At 38.7% G+C, this 26,688-nt stretch overlaps 1 protein-coding gene across 13 annotated transcripts in view; it reads right to left on the reverse strand.

The window, feature by feature from the left end:
- NUMB (NUMB endocytic adaptor protein) overlaps positions 1-26,688 on the reverse strand; it is a 159,104-nt gene that overhangs the window by 113,983 nt on the left and 18,433 nt on the right. For 9 of the 13 annotated variants that reach the window (XM_061429366.1, XM_061429365.1, XM_061429371.1 and 6 more), the window contains exons 2-3: positions 1,782-1,913; positions 1,154-1,196 (exon numbers count right to left, since the gene is read on the reverse strand). In XM_061429366.1, coding sequence (XP_061285350.1) covers positions 1,154-1,195 — 42 coding nt within the window. In that variant the 5' untranslated portion in view covers position 1,196; positions 1,782-1,913. Of the gene's footprint in view, positions 1-1,153; positions 1,197-1,781; positions 1,914-4,468; positions 4,643-9,871; positions 10,383-26,688 lie in introns of those variants that run through there. The other 4 variants (XM_061429368.1, XM_061429367.1, XM_061429363.1 and 1 more) reach the window with 3 other exon arrangements.

The raw sequence follows: 26,688 nt of genomic DNA on the forward strand, positions 1-26,688 counted from the left end.
CCATATTTTCAATGAAAAGGGCAAGGGTTCAAGCTTTGGTCAAGGAACCAAGATCCCATATGCTACTACTACTAAGTCGCTTCAGTCATGTCCGACTCTGTGCGACCCCACAGACGGCAGCCCACCAGGCTTCCCCTTCCCTGGGATTCTCCAGGCAAGAACACTGGAGTGGGTTGCCATTTCCTTCTCCAATGCATGAAAGTGAAAGTGAAGTCGCTCAGTCGTGTCCGACTCTAGCGACCCCATGGACTGCAGCCTACCAGGCTCCTCCGTCCATGGGATTTTCTAGGCGAAAGTACTACATGCAACCAAAAAAAGAAAAAAGATTAATATGGTCAATTCTATGCTATGACAGTCACTTCCCTACCACAAAATTTAAATACTTTTGTTAAACATTTCACATCTACTATATTAGAAACCAGTTTCCCAAATAATTCTCAAATTATTAAAATAAACAAGAAAAAAAAAAACCCAAGTAGACTTTGAACAAAAACAACTAGCATTTTCTAGAAACAAAAAAACCTAACTACAAATCTTATTTTTCATCTTGTTTATAAAGTTTTGTCTCTACTTTTGATTATAGCAACATGCTTTGTTGATATGCAATAAAACTCAAAATTGATTTTACTTCTTCCTGTTTAGGCATCTTATTTTCAGTATATCTCAGTAAATGAGAGCACACAAAATTCTTATTGGACTCATACACCATAAAAAAAAAAAAAAGTCGCTCAGTCATGTCCGACTCTTTGTGACCCCATGGACTATAGCCTACCAAGCTCCTCTGTCCATAGGATTTTCCAGGCAATAGTACTGGAGTGGATTGCCATTTCCTTCTCCAGGAATATTCATCTTTTTTTTGGATGCACATTCATCCAAATATTCATCTTTTTCATTGATTACACCCATGTTTATATTCTTTATCTTAAAAGTAATGCAAATCGTGGCAAATCACATAGTTCAAAAATGGCTACAATGGCAGATTCCATGCCATATGCTCTTATAATCTTATGCTGATACTCTTCCCTTCAAGTGGTAGGGTTCTATACTCCTCTGAACCTGGGGAGACCTTCATGACTATCTCAACCAATAGAAGAGAGCAAAATAACAGTATGTGACTTCCAAAAACTAAGTCAAATATGCCATACAACTTCACCTTGCTCTTTTGGGATGCTCTCTCTTGGAACCCAGCCAACATGCTGTAAGGAAACCAAAAAGTGAAAAACAGAGGTCATACATAGGTGTTCTGGCCTACAGCCCAGGCCCCTACCAACAGCCTGCATTAACCACCAGACACAAGAGTGAGCAAGCCTTCAAATGATTACAGCTCAGGAGAATGAGCTACCTGCTTTCCTCCAGCAGCCCCACCTCATTCCACTTGTTAACAGACAAGCTGTCCCCACCAAGTAAGCCTTACCCAAATTACAGATACACAAGCAAAATAAATGACTGATAGGTCTAAAACCACTAAGTTTTGAGTGGTTTGTTACACAACAATAAATAAATAATACAAGTTCATAAATACAATCTGGAAAATGTACAAAACAAGAAAGAAAAAAAACTTTAATTATCCTAAATTTCACCACAGGTAACATTTGACACATATTTTACAAGCTTGAAAATCCTTTGCCCCAACCAAATAAGATTTCAAATGCTTTGTTTTTAACCAGCTTAAAGGGTTAAATTCTTAAAGGCAGTCAGCTGCTTGCATCTAATAAGAAATAGGAAGGAAGACTATTAGCATTCATCCTACTTTTCTTATCCTGATTCTCTCTTTCACTTACCTGTCCTGAGTGAGGTGTCTGAGGATTGCTGGCCCACCAGTATTCCAATCTATGGATGTGGATCAAGATCTTGGGTTATAACAGCAGCTGCACTGGCCTTCTTCCTTGAAAGAAGCTGCTTAAGCCCCAATTCTGAAATTTTCAAACAAAGAAAATGCTAAATATAGATGTCTTTTTAAAATCACTTATAATTCCATCTCTACAACTGAACAGGGGCTGTTAGAGGAGGTTAAGATTACACAGAAGTGAATCCACAGGTTTCACTAAAATGGATTTGGGTAATACAGATTTAATCCAGCTCTGCTTCTTAACAATTACAAGATTTTAGTGAAGGCACAAATTGTCTGTGCCAGTCCTGAATATCCACTGGAAGGACTGATACAGAAGCTGAAGATCCAATACTCTGGCCAATACTTTGGCCACCTGATGCAAAGAACTGACTCACTGGAAAAGACCCTGATCCTGGGAAAGATTGAAGGCAGGAGGAGAAGGAGGTGACAGAGGATGAAATGGTTCGATGGCATCAGAGGTTGAGATGGTTCAACGGCATCAATGACTTGATGGACATGAGTTTGAGCAAGCTCCGGGAGTTGGTGATGGACAGGGAAGCCTGGCATGCTGCAGTCCATGGGGTTGCAAAGAATCGGACATGACTGAGTGACTGAACTGAACTGAATTGAAAGATTGAGGGGACAGGATCAAAATTTGGGGCTGAGAGTCAGAAGACCTGGATTTTAAGTTCAGTGATCATTCTGCCTTGCTGTAAGAACTTAAGATACTTCTCTAAGATACATCACCTCTAAAAGGAGAGGATTGCATTTCTTGAATAGGTGCCAGCCACGACCAAAATATGAGTTTAAAGTTACCAAACTGTGCTACTATGAAACCGTCCTTCCTACTATTTTGGTGTTAAAATGGCTTCTTTTATAAGATGATGTGATAGACAGTACTAGTTGTGTTTTAAATACCCTAGAGTCAAAATCAAAAGTTATAAGCCTATGTAAATGATCTAAAATTTTTAGAAATTCTAGTGTCTAATATTATTTACATGAATCAAATTCCTTTTACTTCTAACATTCTAAATATTCATTCATTACTCAACTAATATTATATACCTAATATATGACGAGTACTCTACCAGTGGCTGAGGAGCCCTAGAAATATTTCAGACTAATCTCTGCCCTAAAAAAATCTCCCAATGTAACAGGGAAATCAACACATAAACTTCAGATACAATTTAATGAGTTAAGTCTTCAAATAGAGGTTTTGCACCTATGACAAATGATATTAAAGGCAAAGAGTCAATCCACCCAAAAGTTTGGCTTAATAAAATGATCTGGCACAAAAGGAATTATTTCAACACCGATTTATGCTCAGTGGTACCTTTCTCTACCAGCCTCTAGACAACAGAAGGACATACCAAGTTTGCTCCATTTTACATTTCTAGCACATGGTACAATGCCTTGTAAAGAACAGGTATCAAATAGTTTATAAAGAAAAAATGACTTATTAAATGCATGAATTCTCTCTTTTTTCCCCATAGGAATTAAAGTTATAGTACCTTGAAAGTAAAAATTCTTAAGATTTTTTATTCAAAAATAATTTTAAGTGTGTATATTAATCACCCAAACCTATGATATTGGAACCTGGATACGTATGCCTGTTTTGAAAAGCAAAATAAATTCACCATCGACAATCCCAAGAGTGGTGTTCCTGAATAAAAAGACTAGCAGCAATTAATTTTTTTTTTTAAATATTCTTGAAAGTACTTATTTACCAAAAACTCTTCAAAATATTTTCCATGAATTATCTCACTTAATCCTGATAACAATGCTTATGAAATGGACTATTAATATTATAATTTTATAACTAGAAAAACTAAGGTATAGAGAAGTTACTTTCAACATCACAAAACTACTAAGCAGGATTGATATTAAAAAAAAAAATAGGCTGCATGACCCCAGACTACTCTTTCATATTTTTCTTCAACTAAAGAAAAAACAAAACAGATTTTTAGCAGAACTAGGAACATTTGCTCTAATGACTCTTAAAAACACAAACAAAACAAAAAAAAACACTAAACAAAGAGTCCTTTAGTATGTGTGCTAAACACAAATACATATAACACAGTCCCTGACCTCAAAAGCCCCATACACCAGTGCAGTAATGTAAATTAACAAGACATGTCCTTTTTTCCTTTTAAATTATTTCAATGTTAAGCTTATCTGTAATTTCTTTCTCATTTACTTTACATTTACATTATTTTTTCATTTATTTTATATTTCAATTACATTTCCAGGTATTACTACATTGAGTTTTCAGAATATATAGGAAAGACTTATATGGTTCTAACAGAGAAGGCAATGGCAACCCACTTCAGTACTCTTGCCTGGAAAATCCCATGGACGGAGGAGCCTGGTAGGCTGCAGACCATGGGGTCATGAAGAGTCGGACATGACTGAGCAACTTTACTTTCACTTTTCACTTTCATGCACTGGAGAAGGAAATGGCAACCCACTCCAGTGTTCTTGCCTGGAGAATCCCAGGGACAGAGGAGTCTGGTGGGCTGCTGTCTATGGGGCTGCACAGAGTCGGACACGACTGAAGCGACTTAGCAGCAGCAGCAGCAGCAGAGTATGGTTCTAAAGTTAAATTGAGTTAAAAATTGGAAGACATTGGAAACTTACTTTATATGGACATCCACTTTCAGATAATCACATTATAAAAAACCTACAGAATAAGGAGAGTTGAAATTCATTTTCAATACATGCTCTAACAAAACAATTTCAGATGTAAGTTGCATAATATATTTTTAGCATACAATGTGTTTTACTTCATTTTTTCCTTAGCCTGATTCTAGAACAGACTATAATGCTTTTGATGTTTTACTTTCAGTTTTAACAATTATGTTAAAAAAGAACTAAATACCAAAATAACAATAGGTGCAGCAAATGCTTTTTAAATATGCCAGAAATTGACTGGGTACGTAACTACTAAAAACACTTTACATGTAGTTCATTTGATCATAATGAACTAATACAATTAAAGGAACATGGAGATTTATCTCAGCCACTTCATGGGAAATAGATGGGAAAACAGTGGAAACAGTGTCAGACTTTTTATTTTTCTGGGCTCCAAAATCACTACAGATGGTGACTGCAGCCATAAAATTAAAAGACGCTTACTCCTTGGAAGGAAAGTTATGACCAACCTAGATAGCATATTCAAAAGCAGAGACATTACTTTGCCAACAAAGGTCCGTCTAGTCAAGGCTATGGTTTTTCTGTGGTCATGTATGGATGTGAGAGTTGGACTATGAAGCTGAGTGCCGAAGAATTGATGCTTTTGAACTGTGGTGTTGGAGACGACTCTTGAGAGTCCCTTGGACTGCATGGAGACCCAACCAGTCCATTCTGAAGGAGATCAGCCCTGGGATTTCTTTGGAAGGAATGATGCTAAAGCTGAAACTCTAATACTTTGGCCACCTCATGCAAAGAGTTGACTCATTGGAAAAGACTCTGATGCTGGGAGGGATTGGGGGCAGGAGGAGAAGGGGACGACAGAGGATGAGATGGCTGGATGGCATCACTGACTCGATGGACATGAGTCTGAGTGAACTCCGGGAGTTGGTGATGGACAGGGAGGCCTGGTATGCTGCAGTTCATGGGGTCGCAAAGAGTCGGACATGACTGAGCGACTGAAATGAACTGACCTGAATCCATGATTACATTTCACATCTTTCTGCCTATATAACAAACAATAACTAAGTCTCCTTGCCATATATACCTATTTTCAAAGGAAATCAATATTACAATGACAGAAGCCATAATAAATTATGGGTGTTAGCAGTAATTTCCCAACATCTTCAGTCTGTAACAAATTAGGTGTTTATTAAAGAGTATATATGAATATATATTCCTTCTAAAACAGTACAAGAATGGGGGAAAATGTAAAAAACATAATTGGAAACACTAGCATTGTGAATTCACAGAACTAAATATAAGGCTGCTGGTTCAAAGATCTGGCTTGCCAAATTTTTTCCTATGGGTAAATGTTTGATATCCACTGAGCATTTTACACCACCTCCAAGATTAAGAGTCTTCTGCTAATTCTATGAAGATAAATGAACTCCTAGGTTATTTATGTTCCAAGTAGCTGATACTAGAGGAACAGATCAGAAAAGGGCAACTCAAGCACACTTAAGTTTTATTCAGACCTGTAACAAAGAAATTTGACATACTTTCCACACAGAAGGTGCCTATAGGAAAAAATACATATACATACTAAAAAACAAGAACCAGCATTTACCTTTTTTTAAAAACTAGAATCACTATGCCAGTTAGAATAAGTAAAAGAGGAGAGAAAATCTTCCCAATTACAAACTAAGTCCTCCTAGTCAATACTTCACTCATAAATTACCTGACTAGTTATTTTTATCATACCTGAAGATCCTCATGTCTTTCACCTCCTAATATCTTTTCAAAGGTTTCAGACCCTTTAAGACCATCCAGCCTTAGTTCTAGATGCCATCCAAAAAAAACAGATGTTGACTACCTCCTCAATACCCCCTCTTTATATATGAAATTAATAGCTCTTATAATTCCATTTCACCAAGGTCAAGTTCTGAGTGATGTGTTGCTCACAACTCCAAGCCTATGCTGCATGGCCCCAAATCCCTCCTCTCAAAAAGGTTAACAGGTTATTCTTCTTTTCTCTTAATGAAATACTAATTCCTTGCTACTCAAACTGTGGTTCATAGAGTGGTACCAGGAGCAGCATCCAGAAGTTTGTTAGAAATGCAAAATCCCAAGTCGTTGGACCTATTGGTTCAGAATCTGCAATTTAACAAGATCCTCATGTGATTCATACACACAGAAAAATGTGAGAGGCACTGTCCTTGTTCACTCTTTTAGGATTTCTTCCTCCTGCTTTACAAGTTCCTCATTTCCTATCTGGCATATAAGGGACCAAATCCTTTTTCTTTTAAGCATGTTAAAACCCACTAAAATGAAATGAGGACTCTTTAAATAAGATCACAGAGTTCTGTATAACCTTCGTTTCATAAAAGATTGTAAACTCCATGAAGACAGGGACTTCACTGTATCCTCAAAACCAAGACAGTGCCAGGTAAATATTTGTAGAGAGAACAAATTAGACAGCAGATGTTCCCTAAAGTCCTCGAACTCTTAACTCTTTGGCTCTTGCATTTGCTATGCAAGCAAAACTCTAAGGCAAAGAAAGCTAAAATAAGAAACCATCCAAATTTGCAAAATGAAAACTATACCACTTTAAAGGATTTGATCAAGGTCACAAGACAGATTCATGATTAAGTTCATAAGGCTCAACATTTTCATCAAATCATTATATGTATGATTTTATTTCATTATTATTTGTTGTTGTTCAGTGGCTAAGTTGTATCCAACTCTTTGTGACCTCATGGACTGCAGCAAGCTAGACATCCCTGTCCTCCACTATAACTTGGAGCTTGCTCAAATTCATGTCCATTGAGTTGGTGATGCTATCTAACTATCTCATCCTCTGCTGCCCTTTTCTCCTTTTGCCTTCAATATTTCCCAGCATCAGGGTCTTTTCCAACGAGTTGGCTCTTCCCATCAGGTGGTCAAAGTATTAGAGCTTCAGCTTTAGCCTAAGTCCTTCCAATGAATATTTAGGGTTGATTTCCTTTAGGACTGACTGGTTTGATCTCCTTGAAGTCCAAGGGACTCTCAAGAGTCTTCTTTAGCACCAATTTGAAGCATCAATTCTTCAGCACTCAGGCTTTTTTATGGTCCAACTCTCATATCCATACATGACTACTGGAAAAGCCATAGCTTTGACTATACAGACCTTTGTCAGCAAAGTGATGTCTTTGCTTTTTACTATGCTGTCCAGGTTTGGCACTGTTTTTCCTCCGAGAAGCAAGTATCTTCTATTTCATGGCTGCAGTCACCATCCACAGTGATTTTGGAGCCCAAGAAGAGAAAAATCTGTCACTGATTCTACTTTTTCCCCTTCCATTTGCCATGAAGTGATGGGACAAGATGCATGATCTTAGTTTTGTGAATGCTGAGTTTTAAGCCAGCTTTTCCACTCTCCATTATTATATTTCACTCTTCATTATTATATTATAGGTCAAATGACTGTAACACTTGCTCTACATATACATCCTCCACTAACATCCAGGTAGTCAGCAAACTCAAATGTCCAGAAGAGTTGTGCACTTGGAGCTTCAAATGTACACAATGCTGGAAAGAATCTGTATATAAAAATTAAAGACTACATGGTATGACTAAGTTCTTTCAATCCTTATAAAGCTCGAGTTGAAATCAAGAATAGAAACAAAAGAATAAAGGTATTGAAAAGATTAAAAACAATCAGGAACCAGATATAGCAACAAGATACAGAAAAGATCAGGATTAAAGTAATCAAAGGTTTCAAGGAATGAGATATAGGCAAAAGCAGTTACAAAGACAAAGAAAAATACCAACCGAAGCAGCATCCTCTTCAGCAACCTCTAATGACACATAATGAAAGAAATTTTGAGAACAAGTAAAAATCTGTGGAATATCTCCTGAAGTTAATGTACCATTTCTCCAATCTACTATAGCCTACATATCTAAATTAACAAGTAAATATCCCCTGAATCCTTAAGAGATCAATAAAAAGTAAATTAGGTTCAATATGTACTTGTTTTCTATGGCAAGTAAGTATTGGTTTGGAAATGTTTTCATCAATCTTTATGAAGATTTTCATTAAAAAAAAAAAAAAGTTAAACTTTTGATTCATCACCTGCCTTTTACATTTCATTTTCCCAAACTACTTTCAATGTCAGATTAATTCAAAACAGATCACTTCATGCAAAGATTTCTATTTTAAGAAAGTTTTTCTATAAATCACTCCCTTACAAACATACAAACATACACACACACACACCCATACACACACACAGACTGTTAAATCAGGGTGGGCCACGACCACCAGAAAAAAGAAACCAAACAGAAATTGTAAAGGACTAATAAAACTTACTATAAAAAGTAAAGCAGCTACACTGCAAAAGAGATTATGAAGAAAAAAAAATTGGGGGAAATACCTATAATATAAAACAATATATATATGGCACCCCACTCCAGTACTCCTGCCTGGAAAATCCCATGGACGGAGGAGCCTGGTAGGCTGCAGTCCATAGGGTCGCTATGAGTCAGATACGACTGAGCAACTTCACTTTCACTTTCCTGCATTGGAGAAGGAAATGGCAACCCACTCTAGTGTTCTTGCCTGGAGAGTCCCAGGGATGGGGGAGCTTGGTGGGCTGCCATCTATGGGGTCACACAAAGTTGGACACGACTGAAGTGACTTAGCAGCAGTAGCAGCAGTATACAAGTTAATAAGAAAAAGTTAATAAGTTAACAAGTTAATAAGAAAAAGCTAGGAGCAGAAATACATGAATACACAACTGACAAAAGAAGAAACAAAACTGTAAGCACAAGATATTCTACTTCACTAGTAGTGACCAAAGAGATGCAAATTACTATCATCTCAGATTAACAAATACTAAAAAGATAAATAATACCCAGTATTTCATAAAGCATGGGGAATCTGACATTCCTATTCATTATTTGGGACTATATTTTTAAATAGTTTATAAAAACTTTCAGGAAAATAATATTTTAAAATATGCCCATCCTTTGACCCAACAGTCTCATTTCTAAAAACTTGATCCTAAGTAAATGGATGTGTGCAAATATGTCTGTACAAAAGTCATTACACATGCCGAGCATATGCAGGTGTTCACTAAATATCTGATGAATAAATGAACCAGAATAGTGTTTATTATAGCAAGAATTGTTAATGATAGAAACATCGACAAATAAACCAAGACATAGCCATAGTCTGGAACCCTATGCAGCCACTGGAAAATTATAGAAACAGACCTGTAATTATTTATTAAAAATATATCTATAATACAGATGCAAAAGAAAACCAGTAAAATGTATGTTCATTCCCCCCAAAAAATTAAACACAGAATTACCATGCGATCCAGCAATTCCATTACTGAGCGTATACCTAAAAGAACTGAAAGCAGGACTCACACAGATATCTGTACACCAATGTTCATAGTAGCGTTAATCACAACAGCCAAAAAATGGAAACAATCCAGGTGGCCAGTAGATACTCAGAGTAGTCATATTCCTAGAGACAGAGAGCAGAATGGAGGTTGCTATGGGCTGAGGGGAGAGCAGCAAAGAAAGTTAACCCTGAATAGGTACACAGCTTCATTTTGGAAAGTTCAAGTTCTGGAGACGGATGGTGGGGATAGTTGCACAATCATGTGAATATACTGAATGCCACTGAACTGTATATTTTAAAATGGTTGAAAAAGTAAATTTTATGTTACGTATATTTTGCTACAAAAAACAATAATGCAAACCATACACAACCTCTAGACTGGAATGAATACAATGCCTATTTATTATTTTTGAGTCCTACAGTCATAAAAACAAGATTTAAAACTATATATACACACAGTTTTAGTGCTAGCTAAAACTATATATGTACACACAACAGTACCTTGGTTACTCCTGTTAAGAGTCATCAAGAACAGTACCAAGTACAAATATTCTCCCTCTGAGATTCAAAGCATAGCTCTGTAAGTTACAATTCTAATAATTCTAAATAACTATAAACACTAAATCAGAGTTAAAACATGTAGTTCTCTGTTTAACTTTATAATTACTTAAGATTAAAGTCAAATAAATTCCCATGTAAATTAACTCTTTTCCTCTTCAGTGAAAAAAAATGCTAGCTATTTAGTCTGCAAACAGAATGAAGACTTCAAGAAAGAGGAAATACATGAAGTATCTGAATATGCACTAGCAAGCCACCAGAAAACTGAAGAATCAACTACTAAGATCTGAGCCTTAAAGAATATACAGTTTATGGTTAAGATAAGCAATAGGGGGAGCCAAGTCTGACATCACAGTAAATATCAAGAATAGAAAGCCAAAAGCAACCCAGCTCCTTGCATCCTCAGAGAATGGTCTAACACTGGAATAACTCAAAATATTTAGTTAAGGCATACCTAAGGAATTCATTTCATCAAGGAGTAGCAGGTACTTAAGGGCTAAATCCAAATTTAGTGCTAGCTGAAACTTTATAGAGCCCAAGAGCCAGATGTTTCCAGGTGTGGAACAGTCCTCCTGCTTAGCCAGCTGCACTCTCACCTCATGAAATGCTATCCCTGAAACACTCTATCAGTACAGAAAAGCCAGATCAACACACCTGTTCTCCAAAGGAAACCAAGTCAAAGACCCTAAACTGTGAAGTCATCTAGGGCACAGTCAGAACATAAAGAGAAAAAAAGAGAAAAACAGGAATGCATCACATGTAATATGGGTGAATACTGATTCTCATTTTTCTGTCTGTGTAATAGTGGGTGGATCATTTCACGGCAAATAGATGGGGAAACAGTGGAAACAGTGTCAGACTTTATTTTGGGGGGCTCCAAAATCACTGCAGATGGTGACTGCAGCCATGAAATTAAAAGACGTTTACTCCTTGGAAGGAAAGTTATGACCAACCTAGACAGGATATTAAAAAGCAGAGACATTACTTTGCCAACAAAGGTCCATCTAGTCAAGGCTATGGTTTTTCCAGTGGTCATGTATGGATGTGAGAGTTGGACTGTGAAGAAAGCTGAGCGCCGAAGAATTGATGCTTTTGAACTGTGGTATTGGAGAAGACTCTTGAGAGTCCCTTGGACTGCAAGGAGATCCAACCAGTCCATCCTAAAGGAGATCAGCCCTGGGTATTCATTGGAAGGACTGATGTTGAAGCTGAAACTCCAGTACTTTGGCCACCTCATGCGAAGAGCTGACTCACTGGAAAAGACTTTGATACTGGGAAAGATTGAGGGCAAGAGGAGAAGGGGATGACAGAGGATGAGATGGTTGGATGGCATCACCGACTCAATGGACATGAGTTTGAGTGAACTCCAGGAGTCAGTGATGGACAGGGAGGCCCGGCGTGCTGAGGTTCATGGGGTGGCAAAGAGTCAGACACAACTGAGCGACTGAACTGAACTAAATAGTGGGTGAAGGTGGGCAGGGGTTGATTAAACTTTATTTAACTTATTCGTTAAATAAGTAAATATTCTTAAAAAGTGTACATGAGTGGGGAAGAAGGGTGGTTTTGAGGTAGAGGTTTTGGCTTCAACAACCACAGTTATTCTGAGGTAAAAATCTTCTTTGGGAAAGAGGCACAAAAAAGAGGGATAAAGTATTAGACAAACTTCCAGTTTGTATTTTAGTTTTCATATGCTTGTATATTGTGACCCCTAAAGACTTCACTCTAGTCTGTTAAAGTTTACCCATTAATTCAGAAGCGTAAATTAAAATTTTTTTCTTTTAAAATAGAAATGTCAACTATTCTTGGGTGTTGGCTTTGAATTAGCGGAGGAATGAGTCTGATAGCTTACCATCTATTACTGTTTTTAAGGGAATCCTGAATCAATTATTCTGCTGTTTAGAGAGATTGCGCTTGGTAATAAATGATCTTACTTTATTTCTTTGACTGAAATAATATTATAGACACACTACTTCCTTTTTGCTCTTACCTCAAGCCCTGAGTATGCCTTTGCTTTTATTTTTATCTTATATTGTAAACTGCGGTGTGTGTCTAGGTGTTTGGAACCATGAAAGTGTATTACCAAGTAAGAAGCATGGCATAAGGCCATTTAGAATTTTAAAGTTAATCTACCAGTCATGAATAATAAGAACTAATTCAATATGTCATCCCATCAGGTAGTCATTTTCAGGTGAACTTTAGATGTTGAGAGAGTACTGATCCATCCATCTAATGACTACATTTGTGCTACTTTACTTAAGTTGATAAGATCTTAATGGTTATGCATTTCTCCCCAAACTGAAAGGATTTTTTAAAAATACTTTGTTAACTCTTTAATTGTCAGAAGATCAGTCCTGGATGTTCATTGGAAGGACTCATGTTGAAGCTGAAACTCCAATACTTTGGCCACCTCATGAGAAGAGTTGACTTCATTGGAAAAGACGCTGATGCTGGGAAGGATTGGGGGCAGGAGGAGAAGGGGACGCCAGAGGATGAGACGGCTGGAAGCCATCACCAACTCGATGGACATGAGTTTGGGTGAACTCCAGGAGTTGGTGATGGACAGGGAGGCCTGGCGTGCTGCGGTTCATGGGGTCTCAAAGAGTCAGATACGACTGAGCAACTGAACTGAACTGTGGCGGGATTCTTAATTTAAGTAGAGGTTTCATTAGTATTCTGATCCAGAATCTTTCCGATGTGAGGAAATAATTAGACACTATTTATCATGATAATTGCTAAAATTTTACTTTTTTATTATTTTTCTTCTTTTTTCAATGTGAGATGAGACTTTTAACATTTTAAAATTATTGAGAAATAACTGATATATGTAGTATAAGTACAACTGTTTGTCATCTATCAAAGTAGGTAGAAGCTTTATATTGAGCCTTTGCCGTTGACATTTTTGTTGTACTGACTGACAAATTTCCTTTGATCTGTATTGCCCTTTATTGGGCCTTTGTAAAGCAGATAGAGTGAGGGAAAGATCACAGTATTTGAAATCAGAGGATTTAAAGTCCTGTCTCTGTCAGTTTACTTGCTCTTTGACTTTCACCTGTTGAGATTATTCTTTTCAAATTACTTTTAAAGAAAACAATGATATCTGTCTCATAGCATTGCTGTCAATATTAAAATTAAATAAAATGCTTTGTGACCTATATCATATCTCTTAAGAGTGTTACAGGGTGTTTTCCCGTTGTGACGCATGTTGTATTTTAGCAAAATAGCAATGCTGTGTGCTTAGTCGCTCAGTCATGTCTGGCTCTTTGCGACCCCATGGACTGTAGCCCGCCAGGCTCCTCCGTCCATGGAATTCTCCAAGCAAGAAGACTGGAGTGGGTTGCCATGCCCTCCTCCAGGGGATCTTCCAACCCAGGGATTGAACGTAGGTTTCCCTCATTACTGTCTGAGCCACCAGGGAAGCCCGAAACAGCAATACTGTCCTTAAAGATTATCCCTCTTTTTTGTGCCTCTTTCCCAAAGAAGATTTTTACCTCAGCATAACTGTGGTTGTTGAAGCCAAAACCTCTACCTCAAAACCACCCTTCTTCCCCACTCATGTACACTTTTTAAGAATATTTACTTATTTAACGAATTTTGGGCTGTGCTGGGTCTTCGTCGCTGTGCAGGCTTTTCTCTAGTGGCGGCAAGTCGGGGGCTCCTCTGTAGGTGCAGCGCGAGGACTTCTCACTGTGGTGGCTGCCCTTGTTGCAGAGCATGGGATCCAGGACACACAGCTTCAAGCAGCTGTGGCACACAGGCTCACCAGTTGCGGCTCCAGGGCTCTAGAGAACAGGCTCACCAGTTGTGGCACGTGGGCTCAGCTGCTCCACAGCATGAGAGACCTTCCCACAAACCCTGTCTCCTGCATTGGCAAGTGGACTCCTCACCACTGAGACACCAGGGAGCCCCTCATGTATACTTTCAACACTCCATTTTCCTGACTTAAAATCCACTCCATTACAATGTCCATAATTTCCTATGATATCCACACAAACTGCACTGATTTTTTTTTTAGTAGTAGCTAATGTAAAGTACATGCAATAGAGCTTAAAAGAATTATCAATTACTGGAATACCACAAAGAATACAGCACCTCAGCACTTTACAATATTGAAAAAAAATTCCAATTTCTCCTGAAAATTTTCCAATTCAAGGTTTCCAGGACATAGATTGAAATTCAATTTAAATGTTCCACCCACCTCGACACAAGGGTTTGTAAAAAAAAAAAAAAAAACAGTAATACTAATAATAGTAAAGAAAAAATGAAAACAACAACAACAACATAATGTCCCACCTCAAAGCCTCCATATATGCCATAACCCCCAGACACATTTGCTAAAATTTCAAATAATGACTGACAAGTGTTTTGGGATAACTATATAGATACACAAATACACACACACACACACACAATACATATATGCACACTATAAATAGACATCTATCGAAATAGTGTGGATATATATATAGTGCACATGTATATAAATACACACACACACACACACACACACGCGCGCGCATGTAGACATCTATTTGAGCGAGGCACGGCAACCCACTCCAGTATTCTTGCATGGAGAATCCCATGGATAGAGCAGCTTGGCAGGCTGCAGTCCACAGGGCCACAGAGAGTCGGACACAACTGGAGTGACTTAGCACACACAAGCTCATACATCTATTTATCTATCCATACTACCTAAATACAGAAAACAACAGGAAACTCTAGGACTCATTGAAAATACAATAGTTGCCATATATAAAGAACTGACTTTATGCTAGGTATCATTCTAAGAATTTAGCCACAATGGTGTGGTCACTAACCTAGAGCTGATGTCCTGGAGTGTGACCTGAAGTGGGCCTTAGGAAGGATTATTACAAACAAAGCTAGCGGAGGTGATGGAATTCCAGTTGATATTTAATATCCTAAAAGATGATGCTGTTGAAGTGCTGCACTCAGTATGTCAGCAAATTTGGAAAACTCAAGTCAGTTTTCATTCCAGTTCCAAAGAAGGGCAATGCCAAACAATACTGAAACTACCCTACAACTGTGCTCATTTCACATGCTAGCAAGGTTATGCTCAAAATCCTTCAAGACAGCCTTCAGCAGTACATGAACTGAGAAATTCCAGATGTACAAGCTGGGTTTAGAAAAGGCAGAGGAATCTCATCATGCGAGAGCACCAAGACTGCACCTCGCTGTTGAACAACCATCGACAGGAGGACACTGGAACCCACCAAAAAAAAAGATAATCCACATCCAAAGAAAGAAGAAGCCAAAGCGGGATGGTAGGAGGGGCACATTCACAGTAAAATCAAATCCCATATCCACCAGGTGGGTGACCCACAGCCTGGACAACAGTATTACAAAAGAAGTTCCCACACTGCTGTGAAGATTCTGACCCCCACATTAGGCTTCCCAGTCTGGGGATCTGACAAACGGACAAGGAATTCCCAGGGAATCTGGCCTTGAGGGCCTGCGGGATTTGATTAAAGGACTTCCAGAGGACTGGGAGAAACAGAGACTCCAGTTTTGGAGGGCACAAACAAAATTTAGCACGCACCAAGACCCAAAGGAGAGGAGCAGTGACCCCACAGGAGATGGATTCAAAACTAGCTGCTAGTTCTGGAGGATCACCTGTGGAGGTGTGGGTTGGCAGGGGCTCACCACAGGGGCAGGGGCACTGGAAGTTCCCCCTTGGCATAAACCCTCCTGGAGTTCACCATTAACCCTAACATAGAGCCCTTAGACCCCAGGGCTGGGTCCCCTCAGGCCAAACAACTACCAGGGAGGGAGTGAAATCCCAGCCAACAGCAGATGGTTGGACAGTCAACCAAGTCCAGGAAGCACAGAGAGTCCCAGGCAGGATTAAAGCCTTACTGAACAAGGCCCTGCCCACCAAACAAGACCCAGTTTTTCCCATAGCCTGTCCCTCCCATCAAGAAGCTTACACAAGCCTCTTAGCCTCAGCCATCAGAAGGCAGACAGAAGAAGAACAGTCTCACATTGGCTAATGCAAAAATCCTATTTCAGAAAGTTAATCGTGATGAAAAAGCAGAAAGTTATGTCCCAAATGAAGGGACGTGATAAAACCTCAGAAAAAAAACTAAATGGAGACAGGCAACCTTCCAGAAAAAGAATTCAGAATAATGATAGTGAAGATGATCCAGAATCTTGGGAAAAGAATGGAGGTAAAGATTGAGAAGAGGCAAGAAATGTTTATCAAAGACCTACAAGAACTAAAGAACAAACAGACAGAGAAGAATAATATACTAGAAGGAATCAATAGCAGAATAACTGAGGCAGAAGAATAGATAAATAGCCTGGAAGACAGAATGGTGGAAATCACTGCCACAGATCAGAATACAGAAAAAAGAATGAAAAGAAAAAAGGACAGCCTAAGAGAACTCTGGGACAACATTAAATACACCATTTGCAGTATAGGGGTCCTGGAAGGAGAAGAGAGTGAGAAAGGACCTGAGAAAATACTTGAGAGATAACAGCTGAGAACTTCCTTAACATGGGAAAGTAAATAGTCAACCAAGTCCAGGAAGCACAGAGAGTCCCAGGCAGGATAAACCCAAGAAGGAACACACTGAGACACGTAATAATCAAACTGACAAAAATTAAAGACAGAGATAAAATATTATAAGCAACAAGGAAAAAATGACAAATAACATACAAGGGAACTCCCATCAGGCTATCAGTTGATTTCTCAGCAGAAACTCTACAAGCCAGAAGGGAAAGGCATGATATATTTAAAGTGATGAAGGGGAAGAACTTAAAACCAAGAATACTCTACCCAGCAAGACTCTCTTTTAGATTTGATGGAAAAACCAAAAGCTTTCCAGACAAACAAAAGTTAAGAGAATTCAGCACCACCAAACCAGCTTTACAACAAATGCTAAAGAAACGTCCCTAGGCAGGAAACAAAAGAGAAAGAAAAGACCTACAGAAAATAAACCCAAAACAAGAAAACGGTAATAGGATCATACGTATCAATCATTACCTTAAATGTAAATGGATTAAATGCACCAACCAAAGACACAGACTGGCTAGGTGGATGAAAAGATGTGCATGTAAGCACTTCGACTTACCACATCACTCTGCTTGACCCCACTGTCTGGCTATTGATTGTGAAAACTGATAAACATCTTTTCACGATCTTGATTTAGTTCAGTTCAGTTGCTCAGTCATGTCCGACTCTTCGCAACCCCATGGACTGCAGAATGCCACACTTCCCTGTACATCTCCAACTCCCAGAGCTTGCTCCAACTCATGTCCATCGAGTTAGTGATGCCATCCAACCATCCCATCCTCTGTCATCCCCTTCTCCTCCTGCCCTCAATCTTGCCCAGCATCAGGGTCTTTTCAGATGAGTCAGTTCTTTGCATCAGGTGGCCAAAGTATTGGAGTTTCAGCTTCAGCATCAGTCCTTCCAATGAATATTCAGGACTGATTTCCTTTAGGACTGACTGGTTTGATCTTGCTGTCCAAAGGACTCTCAAGAGTCTTCTCCAACACCACAGTTTAAAAGCATCACTTCTTTCATGCTCAGCTTTCTTTATGGTCCAACTCTCACTATTGTGATTATGTAACTATTACTCACTTAATACCACTATATCATGATTGGTCAACAGAAACATAAGAGAATTCTGTATCACCAAAACTAGGATCTAATAGAAAAATCTGTAACCACTTTTTAAAATTCAGATGCGTATCACAATTGTGATCTTGAAACTTTCTGAAAAATACAAATGCTCAGGTACTGCTTTTTTTCTCCAGAGCTCCAAATAAGTTTCTAATGAGCATTCGTGTTAAAAAAACAACTGGGCTATATGATGATCTTTTACTTTTATCTAGCTTGTTTCACTTTTCCTATATCATATTCAGTGCTCAGAATTCATTTAGTTTATGTTCCACAATTTCTCCATCTCTTTTTTTTTTTAAATGTTCTTTCTCAAGCCTTTATCAAGTGTAGTGCAAAAACTACAGAAGCAAAAAAGCAGAAATATGTATGTATACAAAAGATAACCCAAAGAAGGAAATGGGAACCCACTCCAGCATTCTTGCCTGGGAAACCCCACAGACAGAGGAGCCTGGTTGACTACAGTCCATGGGTCACAAAGAGTCGACATGACTTAGCAACTATACAACGTATAAATATGTATTTTGTTAGAAAACTTATGAATTTTTGCCTAACTAAAAAAATTATGACATTTTGATTCTACTTGTGTTGCTTAGTATGAATAAAATGCTAGATTTCTGATTAAAAAATATATATGCAACAAGCAACAAAGGTTTACTGTACATCATGGGAACTACAGTCAATATCTCCTAATAATTATAGTGGAAAATAATTTCAAAAATATTATATGTGTATTTGTATAAGTGAATCACCTTGCTGTGCACCTGAAACATTTTAAGTCAACTATGCTTCAATAAAATATGTATGTCTAAAAAAAAAGACGGCAGAGGAATCAGAGATCAAAATGCCAGCATTCATTGGATCATGGAGAAACCAAGGGAGTTCCAGAAAACATCTACTTCTGCTTCACTGACTATACTAAAGCCTTTGATTGTGTGGATCACAACAAACTATGGAAAATTCTTAAAGAGATCAGACTACCAGACCCCCTTGCCTGTCTCCTGAGAAACACAGAAACCTATACATGGGTCGAGAAGCAACAGTTAGAATCAACCATGGAACAATGGATTGGTTCAAAACTAGGAAAGGAGTACAAAAAGGCTATATATTGTCTCCCTGCTTACATAATTTATATGTAGAGTACATCATGCAAAATGCCAGGTTGGATCAATCACAAGCTGGAATCAAGATTGCTGGGAGAAATATCAACAACTTCAGATATACAGACGATACCACTCTAATGGCACAAAGTGAAGAGGAACTAAAGAGCCTCTTGATGAGGGTGAAAGGGGAGAGTGAAAAAGCTGGCTTGAAACTCAATATTGAAAAAACTAAGACCATGGCATCTGGTCCCATCACTTCATGGCAAATAGAAGGGGAAACAGTGGAATCATTTTATTTTTATTTTATTTTCTTGGGCTCCAAGATCACTGCAGATGGTTGACTGCAGCCATTAAATTAAAAGACGCTTGCTCCTTGGAAGGAAAACTATGACAAATCTAAACAGTGTGTTGAAAAGCAGAGACATCACTGTGTCAACAAAAATCCATATAGTCAAAGCTATGGTTTGTCCAGTAGTTATGTACAGATATGAGAGTTGGATTATAAAGAAGCCTGAGCACCAAACAATGAATACTTAACTGTGGTGATGAGTCCCTGGGACTGCAAGGAGATCAAACCAGTCAACCCTAAAGGAAATCAATTCTGAATATTCACTGGAAGGACTATTGCTGAAGCTGCAGCTCCAATACTTTGGTCACCTGATACAAAGAGCCAACTCATTGGAAAAGACCTTGATGCTGGAAAAGATTGAAGGCAACAGAAGGGGGCAGCAGAGGATGAGATAGTTGTATGGCATCATTAATCAATGGACATGAACACGAGCAAACTCCAGGAGATAGTGGAGGACAGAGAAGCCTCATATACTGCCATCCATGGGGTGGCAAATAGACACAACTTAAGCCACTGAACAACAAGTAAAAGGCTTCTAGTCAAAATGGTACAGTAAATTCATCCAAATAACAATTAACATATTAATGTATCAAATATATAAAAAACAATATATAGCTGGCTCAAAAAATAATATGTCTCAGGCAGTGATAAGGAACACAGATGCAAAATGATGTGAGGCTGAAGCCAGGGGCCCACTGGGTTCCTGATCTATAAACAGGCAAAGGCAGCTGGGAGTTTGGCTTCCCTGGGGATCAGGGTCTAAAAGCACTCCATTTCAAAAAGAGGACTTAGCAGAGCTAGGTCAGAGCTAAGGCTGGTTAGGGCTCCCGTGTAAAGAAAACAACAGCCAACTCCACCTGGGGCTATGGCTGGCAGGAAATTATCCCTAGGAAGGTTGCAGGATACAGACACAGCTTCAACCTGCTAGGTCTGTGACTGAGTCTGCAATATCCACAATATCACCAATATCTCTGAGGGGCAGGAACTCTAAGCCTGGTTCTAGAACTGAGATTCAGTGGCAAACGTGAAACTACTATACAAGGAGGGAGGTGAACACAGGACAGACAATTCAAGTCAGCTGAGTCTCAAGAGCAAAAAACAACTAAACCTGCTGTTACATTCTGAAGGATATTCCATTATCCATTTCCTAAATGGATAACTATTAAGATCATCTCCAGGGCTTCCGCCTACATCTCAGTATTTATAAATCTTCATTACTTAAGGTAACAAGAAGGAACCAACACTCTTAAACCTTTTCTTACTTCCCAACAAACCAATAATCATAATAATTTTAAAAGATTATTTTTTATGTAATGAAGTTACAAAAGTCAATTTCTAAACAGTAGTACCTGAAACCCCAAAACCTAGCATCCAGTTTCCCACAGTTAAAGCAAAGTGTCTTTATAACTAAATTTGTTTGCTATGTCTACACCAACTTTCAAGTGATGTAGTATCTCTCAAACTTGGCCTTCCTATTATCAACCAGACACAGGATTTTCCTACCACTAGGAAGGGAGTGGTTTCCAGCTCAAAGATGACACAATTGAAAGGTTCTGAAAGGGAATTTAAAATAGTCTCTAGAAAAAATAACTCAGAATATAAAGTGTTTTAGTAAAACAAGCATCAAATTAGTAATGCACCACTCAAATTCTAGACCTGTCTCTGCCACTAAGCAGCTGTGTGACTTTAGCTACCTAAACAAGGCTTCAGGTTCTTTATCTGTAAAGCAAAGACACTCTAAGTCTCTTAGGCTTTACTAATTATAACATTCATTCTTTTACACTTACCATAAGAATGTTTGCTAAATGCAAATTCAGCATGTACATGTTTCCTAGAGCTTCAAATAAGTTTACAAATACCAGTGATGCCTGTCCACCACTCTCTACTCCCAAAAAGTTACATAAGCAAACTCTTAAAAACAAACTACATTTTCTTTAGATATTTTCCAAAACATCTGTTAATATGGTGACATTTTACATGCTAAAAGTTTAACTGAGGTATAATTTATATATACTAAAATTCACTTTTGAGTGTGCACTTCTGAGTTTGAAAAACACTTAGGCATGTAACCACCACCACAAACAAGATATAGACAATGTGGACTTCCCTGGTAGCTCAGATTGGTAAAGAATCTACCTGCAATGCAGGAGATCTGGGTCTGATTCCAGACCTGGAAATCAGGTCTGGAAGATCTGGGTCTAGGGGTCTGGAAGATCCTCTGGAGGAGAAAATGGCAACCCACTCCAGTATTCTTGCCTGGATAGTTCAGTGGACAGAGGAGCCTGGTGTGCTACAGTCCACGGATCACTAAGAGTCAGACACAACTCAGTGACTAACAGACAACAGAGACCACCACAAAAAACTCCCTCCTGTCCTTTGCAGTCAAACTGTGCCCCCACACCTTGGCAACCAATAGTCAGTTTTCTGTTCCTTCAGTTATGTTTATTCTAAGACATCATTAAAATGGAATCATACAGTACCTTGCCTTTTGAGCCTGCCTTCTTTCACTTAGCATAATGTCATAATGTATCTGATACCCACTCATGTTGATGTATGCACTGCCAAACAGTATTTCATTTTTATGAATGTACCAAAATTTATCAATTCACCAGGTGAGGTACATTTGGGTTTGTTTCTAGTTTGGGGTATTCACATATAGGTTTCAATGACTATAAGCTTTTATTTCACTTGAATAAATACCTAGGAGTAGAACTATTGGATCATTAAGCTAAGTGTATGTTTAACTATATATTAAGAACCTCCAGTAGTCATGTATGGATATAAGAATTGGATCATAAAGAAAGCTGAGTGATGAAGAATTGATGTTTTTGAATTGTGGTGCTGGAGAAGATGCTTAAGAATCCCTTGGACAGCAAGGAGATCAAACCAGTCAATCCTGAAGGAAATATTCATTGGAAAGACGGACACTGAAGCTGAAGCTCCAATACTTTGGCCACTTGATGTGAAGAGCTGACTCAGTGGAAAAGACCCTGATACTGGGAAAGATTAAAGGCAGGAGGAGAAGGGGATGACAGAGGATGAGATGGTTGGATGGCATCACTGACTCAATGGACATGAGTCTGAGCAAACTTCAGAAGATAGTGAAGGACAGGGAAACCTGGTGTGCTGCAGTCTGTGAGATGGCAAAGAGTCAGACATGACCTAGAGCCTGAACAACAAGAACCTGCCAAACTATTTTTCAAAAATCTGTATCAATAACGGCTTCCCAGGTGGCTTAGTGGTAATGAATCTGCCTGCTAATGCAGGAGACGTGGGTTCAATCCCTGGGTCAGGAAGGTCCCCTGGAGAAGGAAATGAAAACCAATTCCAGTATTCTTGCCTGGGAAACTCCATGGACAGAGGAGCCTGGAAGACTATAATCCATGGGGTCACAAAAGAGTTGGTCACAATGTAGCATCTAAACAAATACCAATAATGAATATGTTTTTTAAAGGTTTAAAGGAAAAGTAAGTTTAGATCTTATGTCACAAATTTCATAGAAAGATTCTAAATAGATCCAGATATTTACCAGAGGAAAAGTATTTTCCTATGTTCTATTTATAGAAAGTAGAAGTAAACAAAGGAAGTTAATTTGATAAGTATTATTCATATTGAGAAATATCTGTACTTATCAAACAGACAAAAAAGATATTTTAAAAACTTTAAAACACGTCATGTTTGAAATCACATTCATAAGCTCTAAAGGTCATTAACTCTGTGTGCGTGTGTGTACGCGCACGTACTTCAATCTGGCTAGAATGCAGGTTTAAACTGTCTACTTACAACGAAAGGTTCCAGGGATTTTCCTGATGGTCCAGTGACTAAGACCTGATGCTCTCAATGCAGGGGGCCTGGATTCGACCCCGATTAGAGAACTAGATCATGCATGCCACAACTAAAGATCCTGCATGCCACAACTAAAGATCCCACCTGCCACAACAGAGATCAAAGATCCTGTGTGCCACAACCACGACATGGTGCAGCCAAATAAATAAGTAAATATTTTAAAAGAGAATAAAAGGTTCCAAGTGATTAAGTCTGCGCAGATTCTGGTCATTTGGAATGTAAATGAGAAAGACACAACAAAAAAATTTGATCTTCCCAATTCAACTTGTTCAACTGGCCGTCGGAAATAATTCTTAATTCTTAATAAGAGAACCTGTTCATAAAACCCTCTACTTTCTCCCTATCAATCTCCTGGTTTCATGCTCTCATTTTTTGTGTGGCCACACTGTGCAGCATGCAGCAACTTAGCGCCCTCAACCATGAAACAAATCCGTGCCCTCTAGAATGGAAGCATGGAGGCTTAACCACCAGACCTCAGGGAAGTCCCTTTTTTTATCTAGCTTAGATTTCACAGTCCATCAATATAATCACTCCTTGAACTCAATTCAGTGTTCGTCAGATCTCTCTTTCCTTCACACTCTCCTAGCAAAACTCCAGCTAACTTTCTCTATGACTGCAGCAGAGCAATGGAATATTGAAGAAAATCATATATCCAGGCCGAATGGTTACTGTCATAAATTTACACTTAACAACCTCAATCAAGTTGGTGTGCCTGACAAACAGAAAAGTCAAACAAACCAAAATATCAGAGTTTGAGTGAAGAAAGGTTTATTGCAAGGAATGAACAAGGAGAATGGGGTGGCTCACGCCCAAGAGGCCTGAACTCCCTGATGGTTTTCAGGGAAGAATTTTTATAAGTAAAATTTACAAGGAAAGGCTATAAGGTATGTGACCTTCTTCTGATTGGTTGGTGATGACATAACAGGGTGGTGTTCCACAAATCTCAGTCATCAGCCTCTGGCTCCAATCAGTCTGGGGTCCACGTGCTTATACTTTGACTCAAGTTACCACACTCCACTGGGTGGAGGACCTTAGTTCCTGCAGAACTCAGACATAAGATGGATCTAAATGCTATGCACATCTCCTGAGGAGGAACCAGGACCCTGCCCCGTTGCTGCACTGTGGCTTCTTTCTGCATTTCTTCATCCCCCAAATAGCAACTGTTTGAATCTGCCCTTTGGAACACAGGAAAGGTTGAGCAGGCTAAAAGCTTTTTTTCTACAAAAAAGAAACGGGGACACAGACAGGCCTCTGCACCTGACAGGGCCCCACAGGGTCCTGTCCAGTTTCAATTTTGCACTGAAAGTTCGCTGGAATTGCTGCTTTACACTTTTTCCTCAGTTTTTAAACATTTCTCCCTTTCTCTCCATTTCCTCCCACCTCTTTTGACACTTTTATTAAGAAAATGGAAGCTATCTGATGAAAGTTTCCTGTTCTTTCCACAATCAAATTTGTAACATTCCGCCAAACTGAACACAGTCATCTCCTGGTTGAATGCAACCTGCAATCAGAAGGCAAGGAAGCCTGAGTAACACATTAATAGAGGGCAGCCTTCTGAGGCACCAAGCAGGGAAGAAAAGGGCAAGAGTGAATCTGGAGGGACATACAGAGAACAAACACAAGATCACCAATCATTTCCATTCTGGTAATTCAAATGAGCACTAAATCTCTCCTCTCTCGGTTTCCATGACATGACAAATCCTGGTTTCCCACTACATAACAATCACTTTTTCTTCTTCACCAGATAGCTATATTTGGAGTTCCTTCATGCTGAGAACCAGACAGTTGATCTCACCCTTTCCTCACAGCTCTAAATTTCATCTATACAATGACAATTTCCACTAGCGCCTCTCCTTAAACTCCAGTTTCCAATATCCCAAAGTTATCATTTAGGTGTCTCTCGAAATTTTACAGGTCCATAACAATGATTCTCATCCTCAAGAAAAAAAAAAAAGTTGTTTTCCCAGTCCTCTTCTATCTCAAATACCAAACCAGAAATCTGGAATAACCCTTGAGTCTTTTATTCCTTTTTCTCCTTCACATGTAACACATTGGTAAATCTTAAAAATTCTAATGTTATCTTATATCCATCCACTTCTATCTATACTTCCACCACCATTCTAATTACTCTGTTCCCTCTTGCTCCCTTCCTCTACAATCATCAGATGGTAGCCATAAGGATCTTTTTAAAGTGTAAAGCATATTTATATTATCTTCTGTTTAAAATCCTTCAATGGCATCCCATTTCATTTAGAACAAAGTAAAACCCTCCTACAGCAACCTACAAGGCACTCTGCAATCTGGCTTCTTTATGTCTAACTTCATCTTACAAACTATTCTTCCTTACATTCATTAAGTTCCAGCCTCACTTCAGTTTCTCAAAAATTCAAGTTCCTTCCTGCTTTAGTCTTCCCACATGTACAAAATGCTCTACCTCCAACTCTCCTCACGGTGGCTCCTCTGAACTCTTCATATCAACTTAAATGTCAACCCTAAGTGCGGCCTTTACCAACAAGATCAAAACTGGTTCCCCTATTACTCTCTCATAATAACATACTATTTATTATTTTCAAATGGCAATTTTTCTACGTATTTATTTGGCTGTACCAGGTCTTAGTTGGGGCATGTGGGATCTAGTTCCCTGATAAGGGATCAAACCCGGGTCGCATGCATTGGAAGCAGAGAGTCCTAGCCACTGGAACAGCAGGGAAGTCCTTAGGTGTAATTTTTAGAACAATTTAAATATTTCGGCACAAAAAAAAAAAAAAACTTTACAGAGCATCTAGTCCAATGTCTTCACTTTTTTGGGGGGGGCGGTGGGGTGGGATGCAGTATGTGGGACCCTAGTGGGATTCTAGTTCCCCAACCAGGGACTAAACCTTGCTTTGGAAGTGCAGCATCTTAACCACTGGACCACCAGGGAATTCCTCAATGCCTTCACTTTATTAAAGAAGAAAACAAAGACCTAGAAAAATTAAAACACAGCCAAATCAGAGTGTGGTAACACAGGAATTAAAACTTGTATCTAATGATTTATTCATTCAAGAATTTACATTCTCTCATTTAATACACACAAAATGCTTCCCATCTAACCCAACTTCAAGTTATCCATGATATCAACAGACACAAGTCAGAAGTGGAAGAAGCCACAAAAGATGTAGTGAAGGAAAAAGCCAATACTTCTTTCATCTTCTTCCATCTCCAAACCTCCTTTCATAGAAACTGGCTAAAAATACAGCCCTCCACTCAAAGATTAACCTTGTCTAAACCCAAACCAATGACAAAGAAGAGTTCAAAGAAAAGTTACATGGGTCAGTATGCAAGGGGTTCAGAAAGAAAGAAAAC

This window comes from Bos javanicus, chromosome 10, assembly GCF_032452875.1.
Source record: "Bos javanicus breed banteng chromosome 10, ARS-OSU_banteng_1.0, whole genome shotgun sequence".
NCBI lineage: Eukaryota > Metazoa > Chordata > Mammalia > Artiodactyla > Bovidae > Bos > Bos javanicus.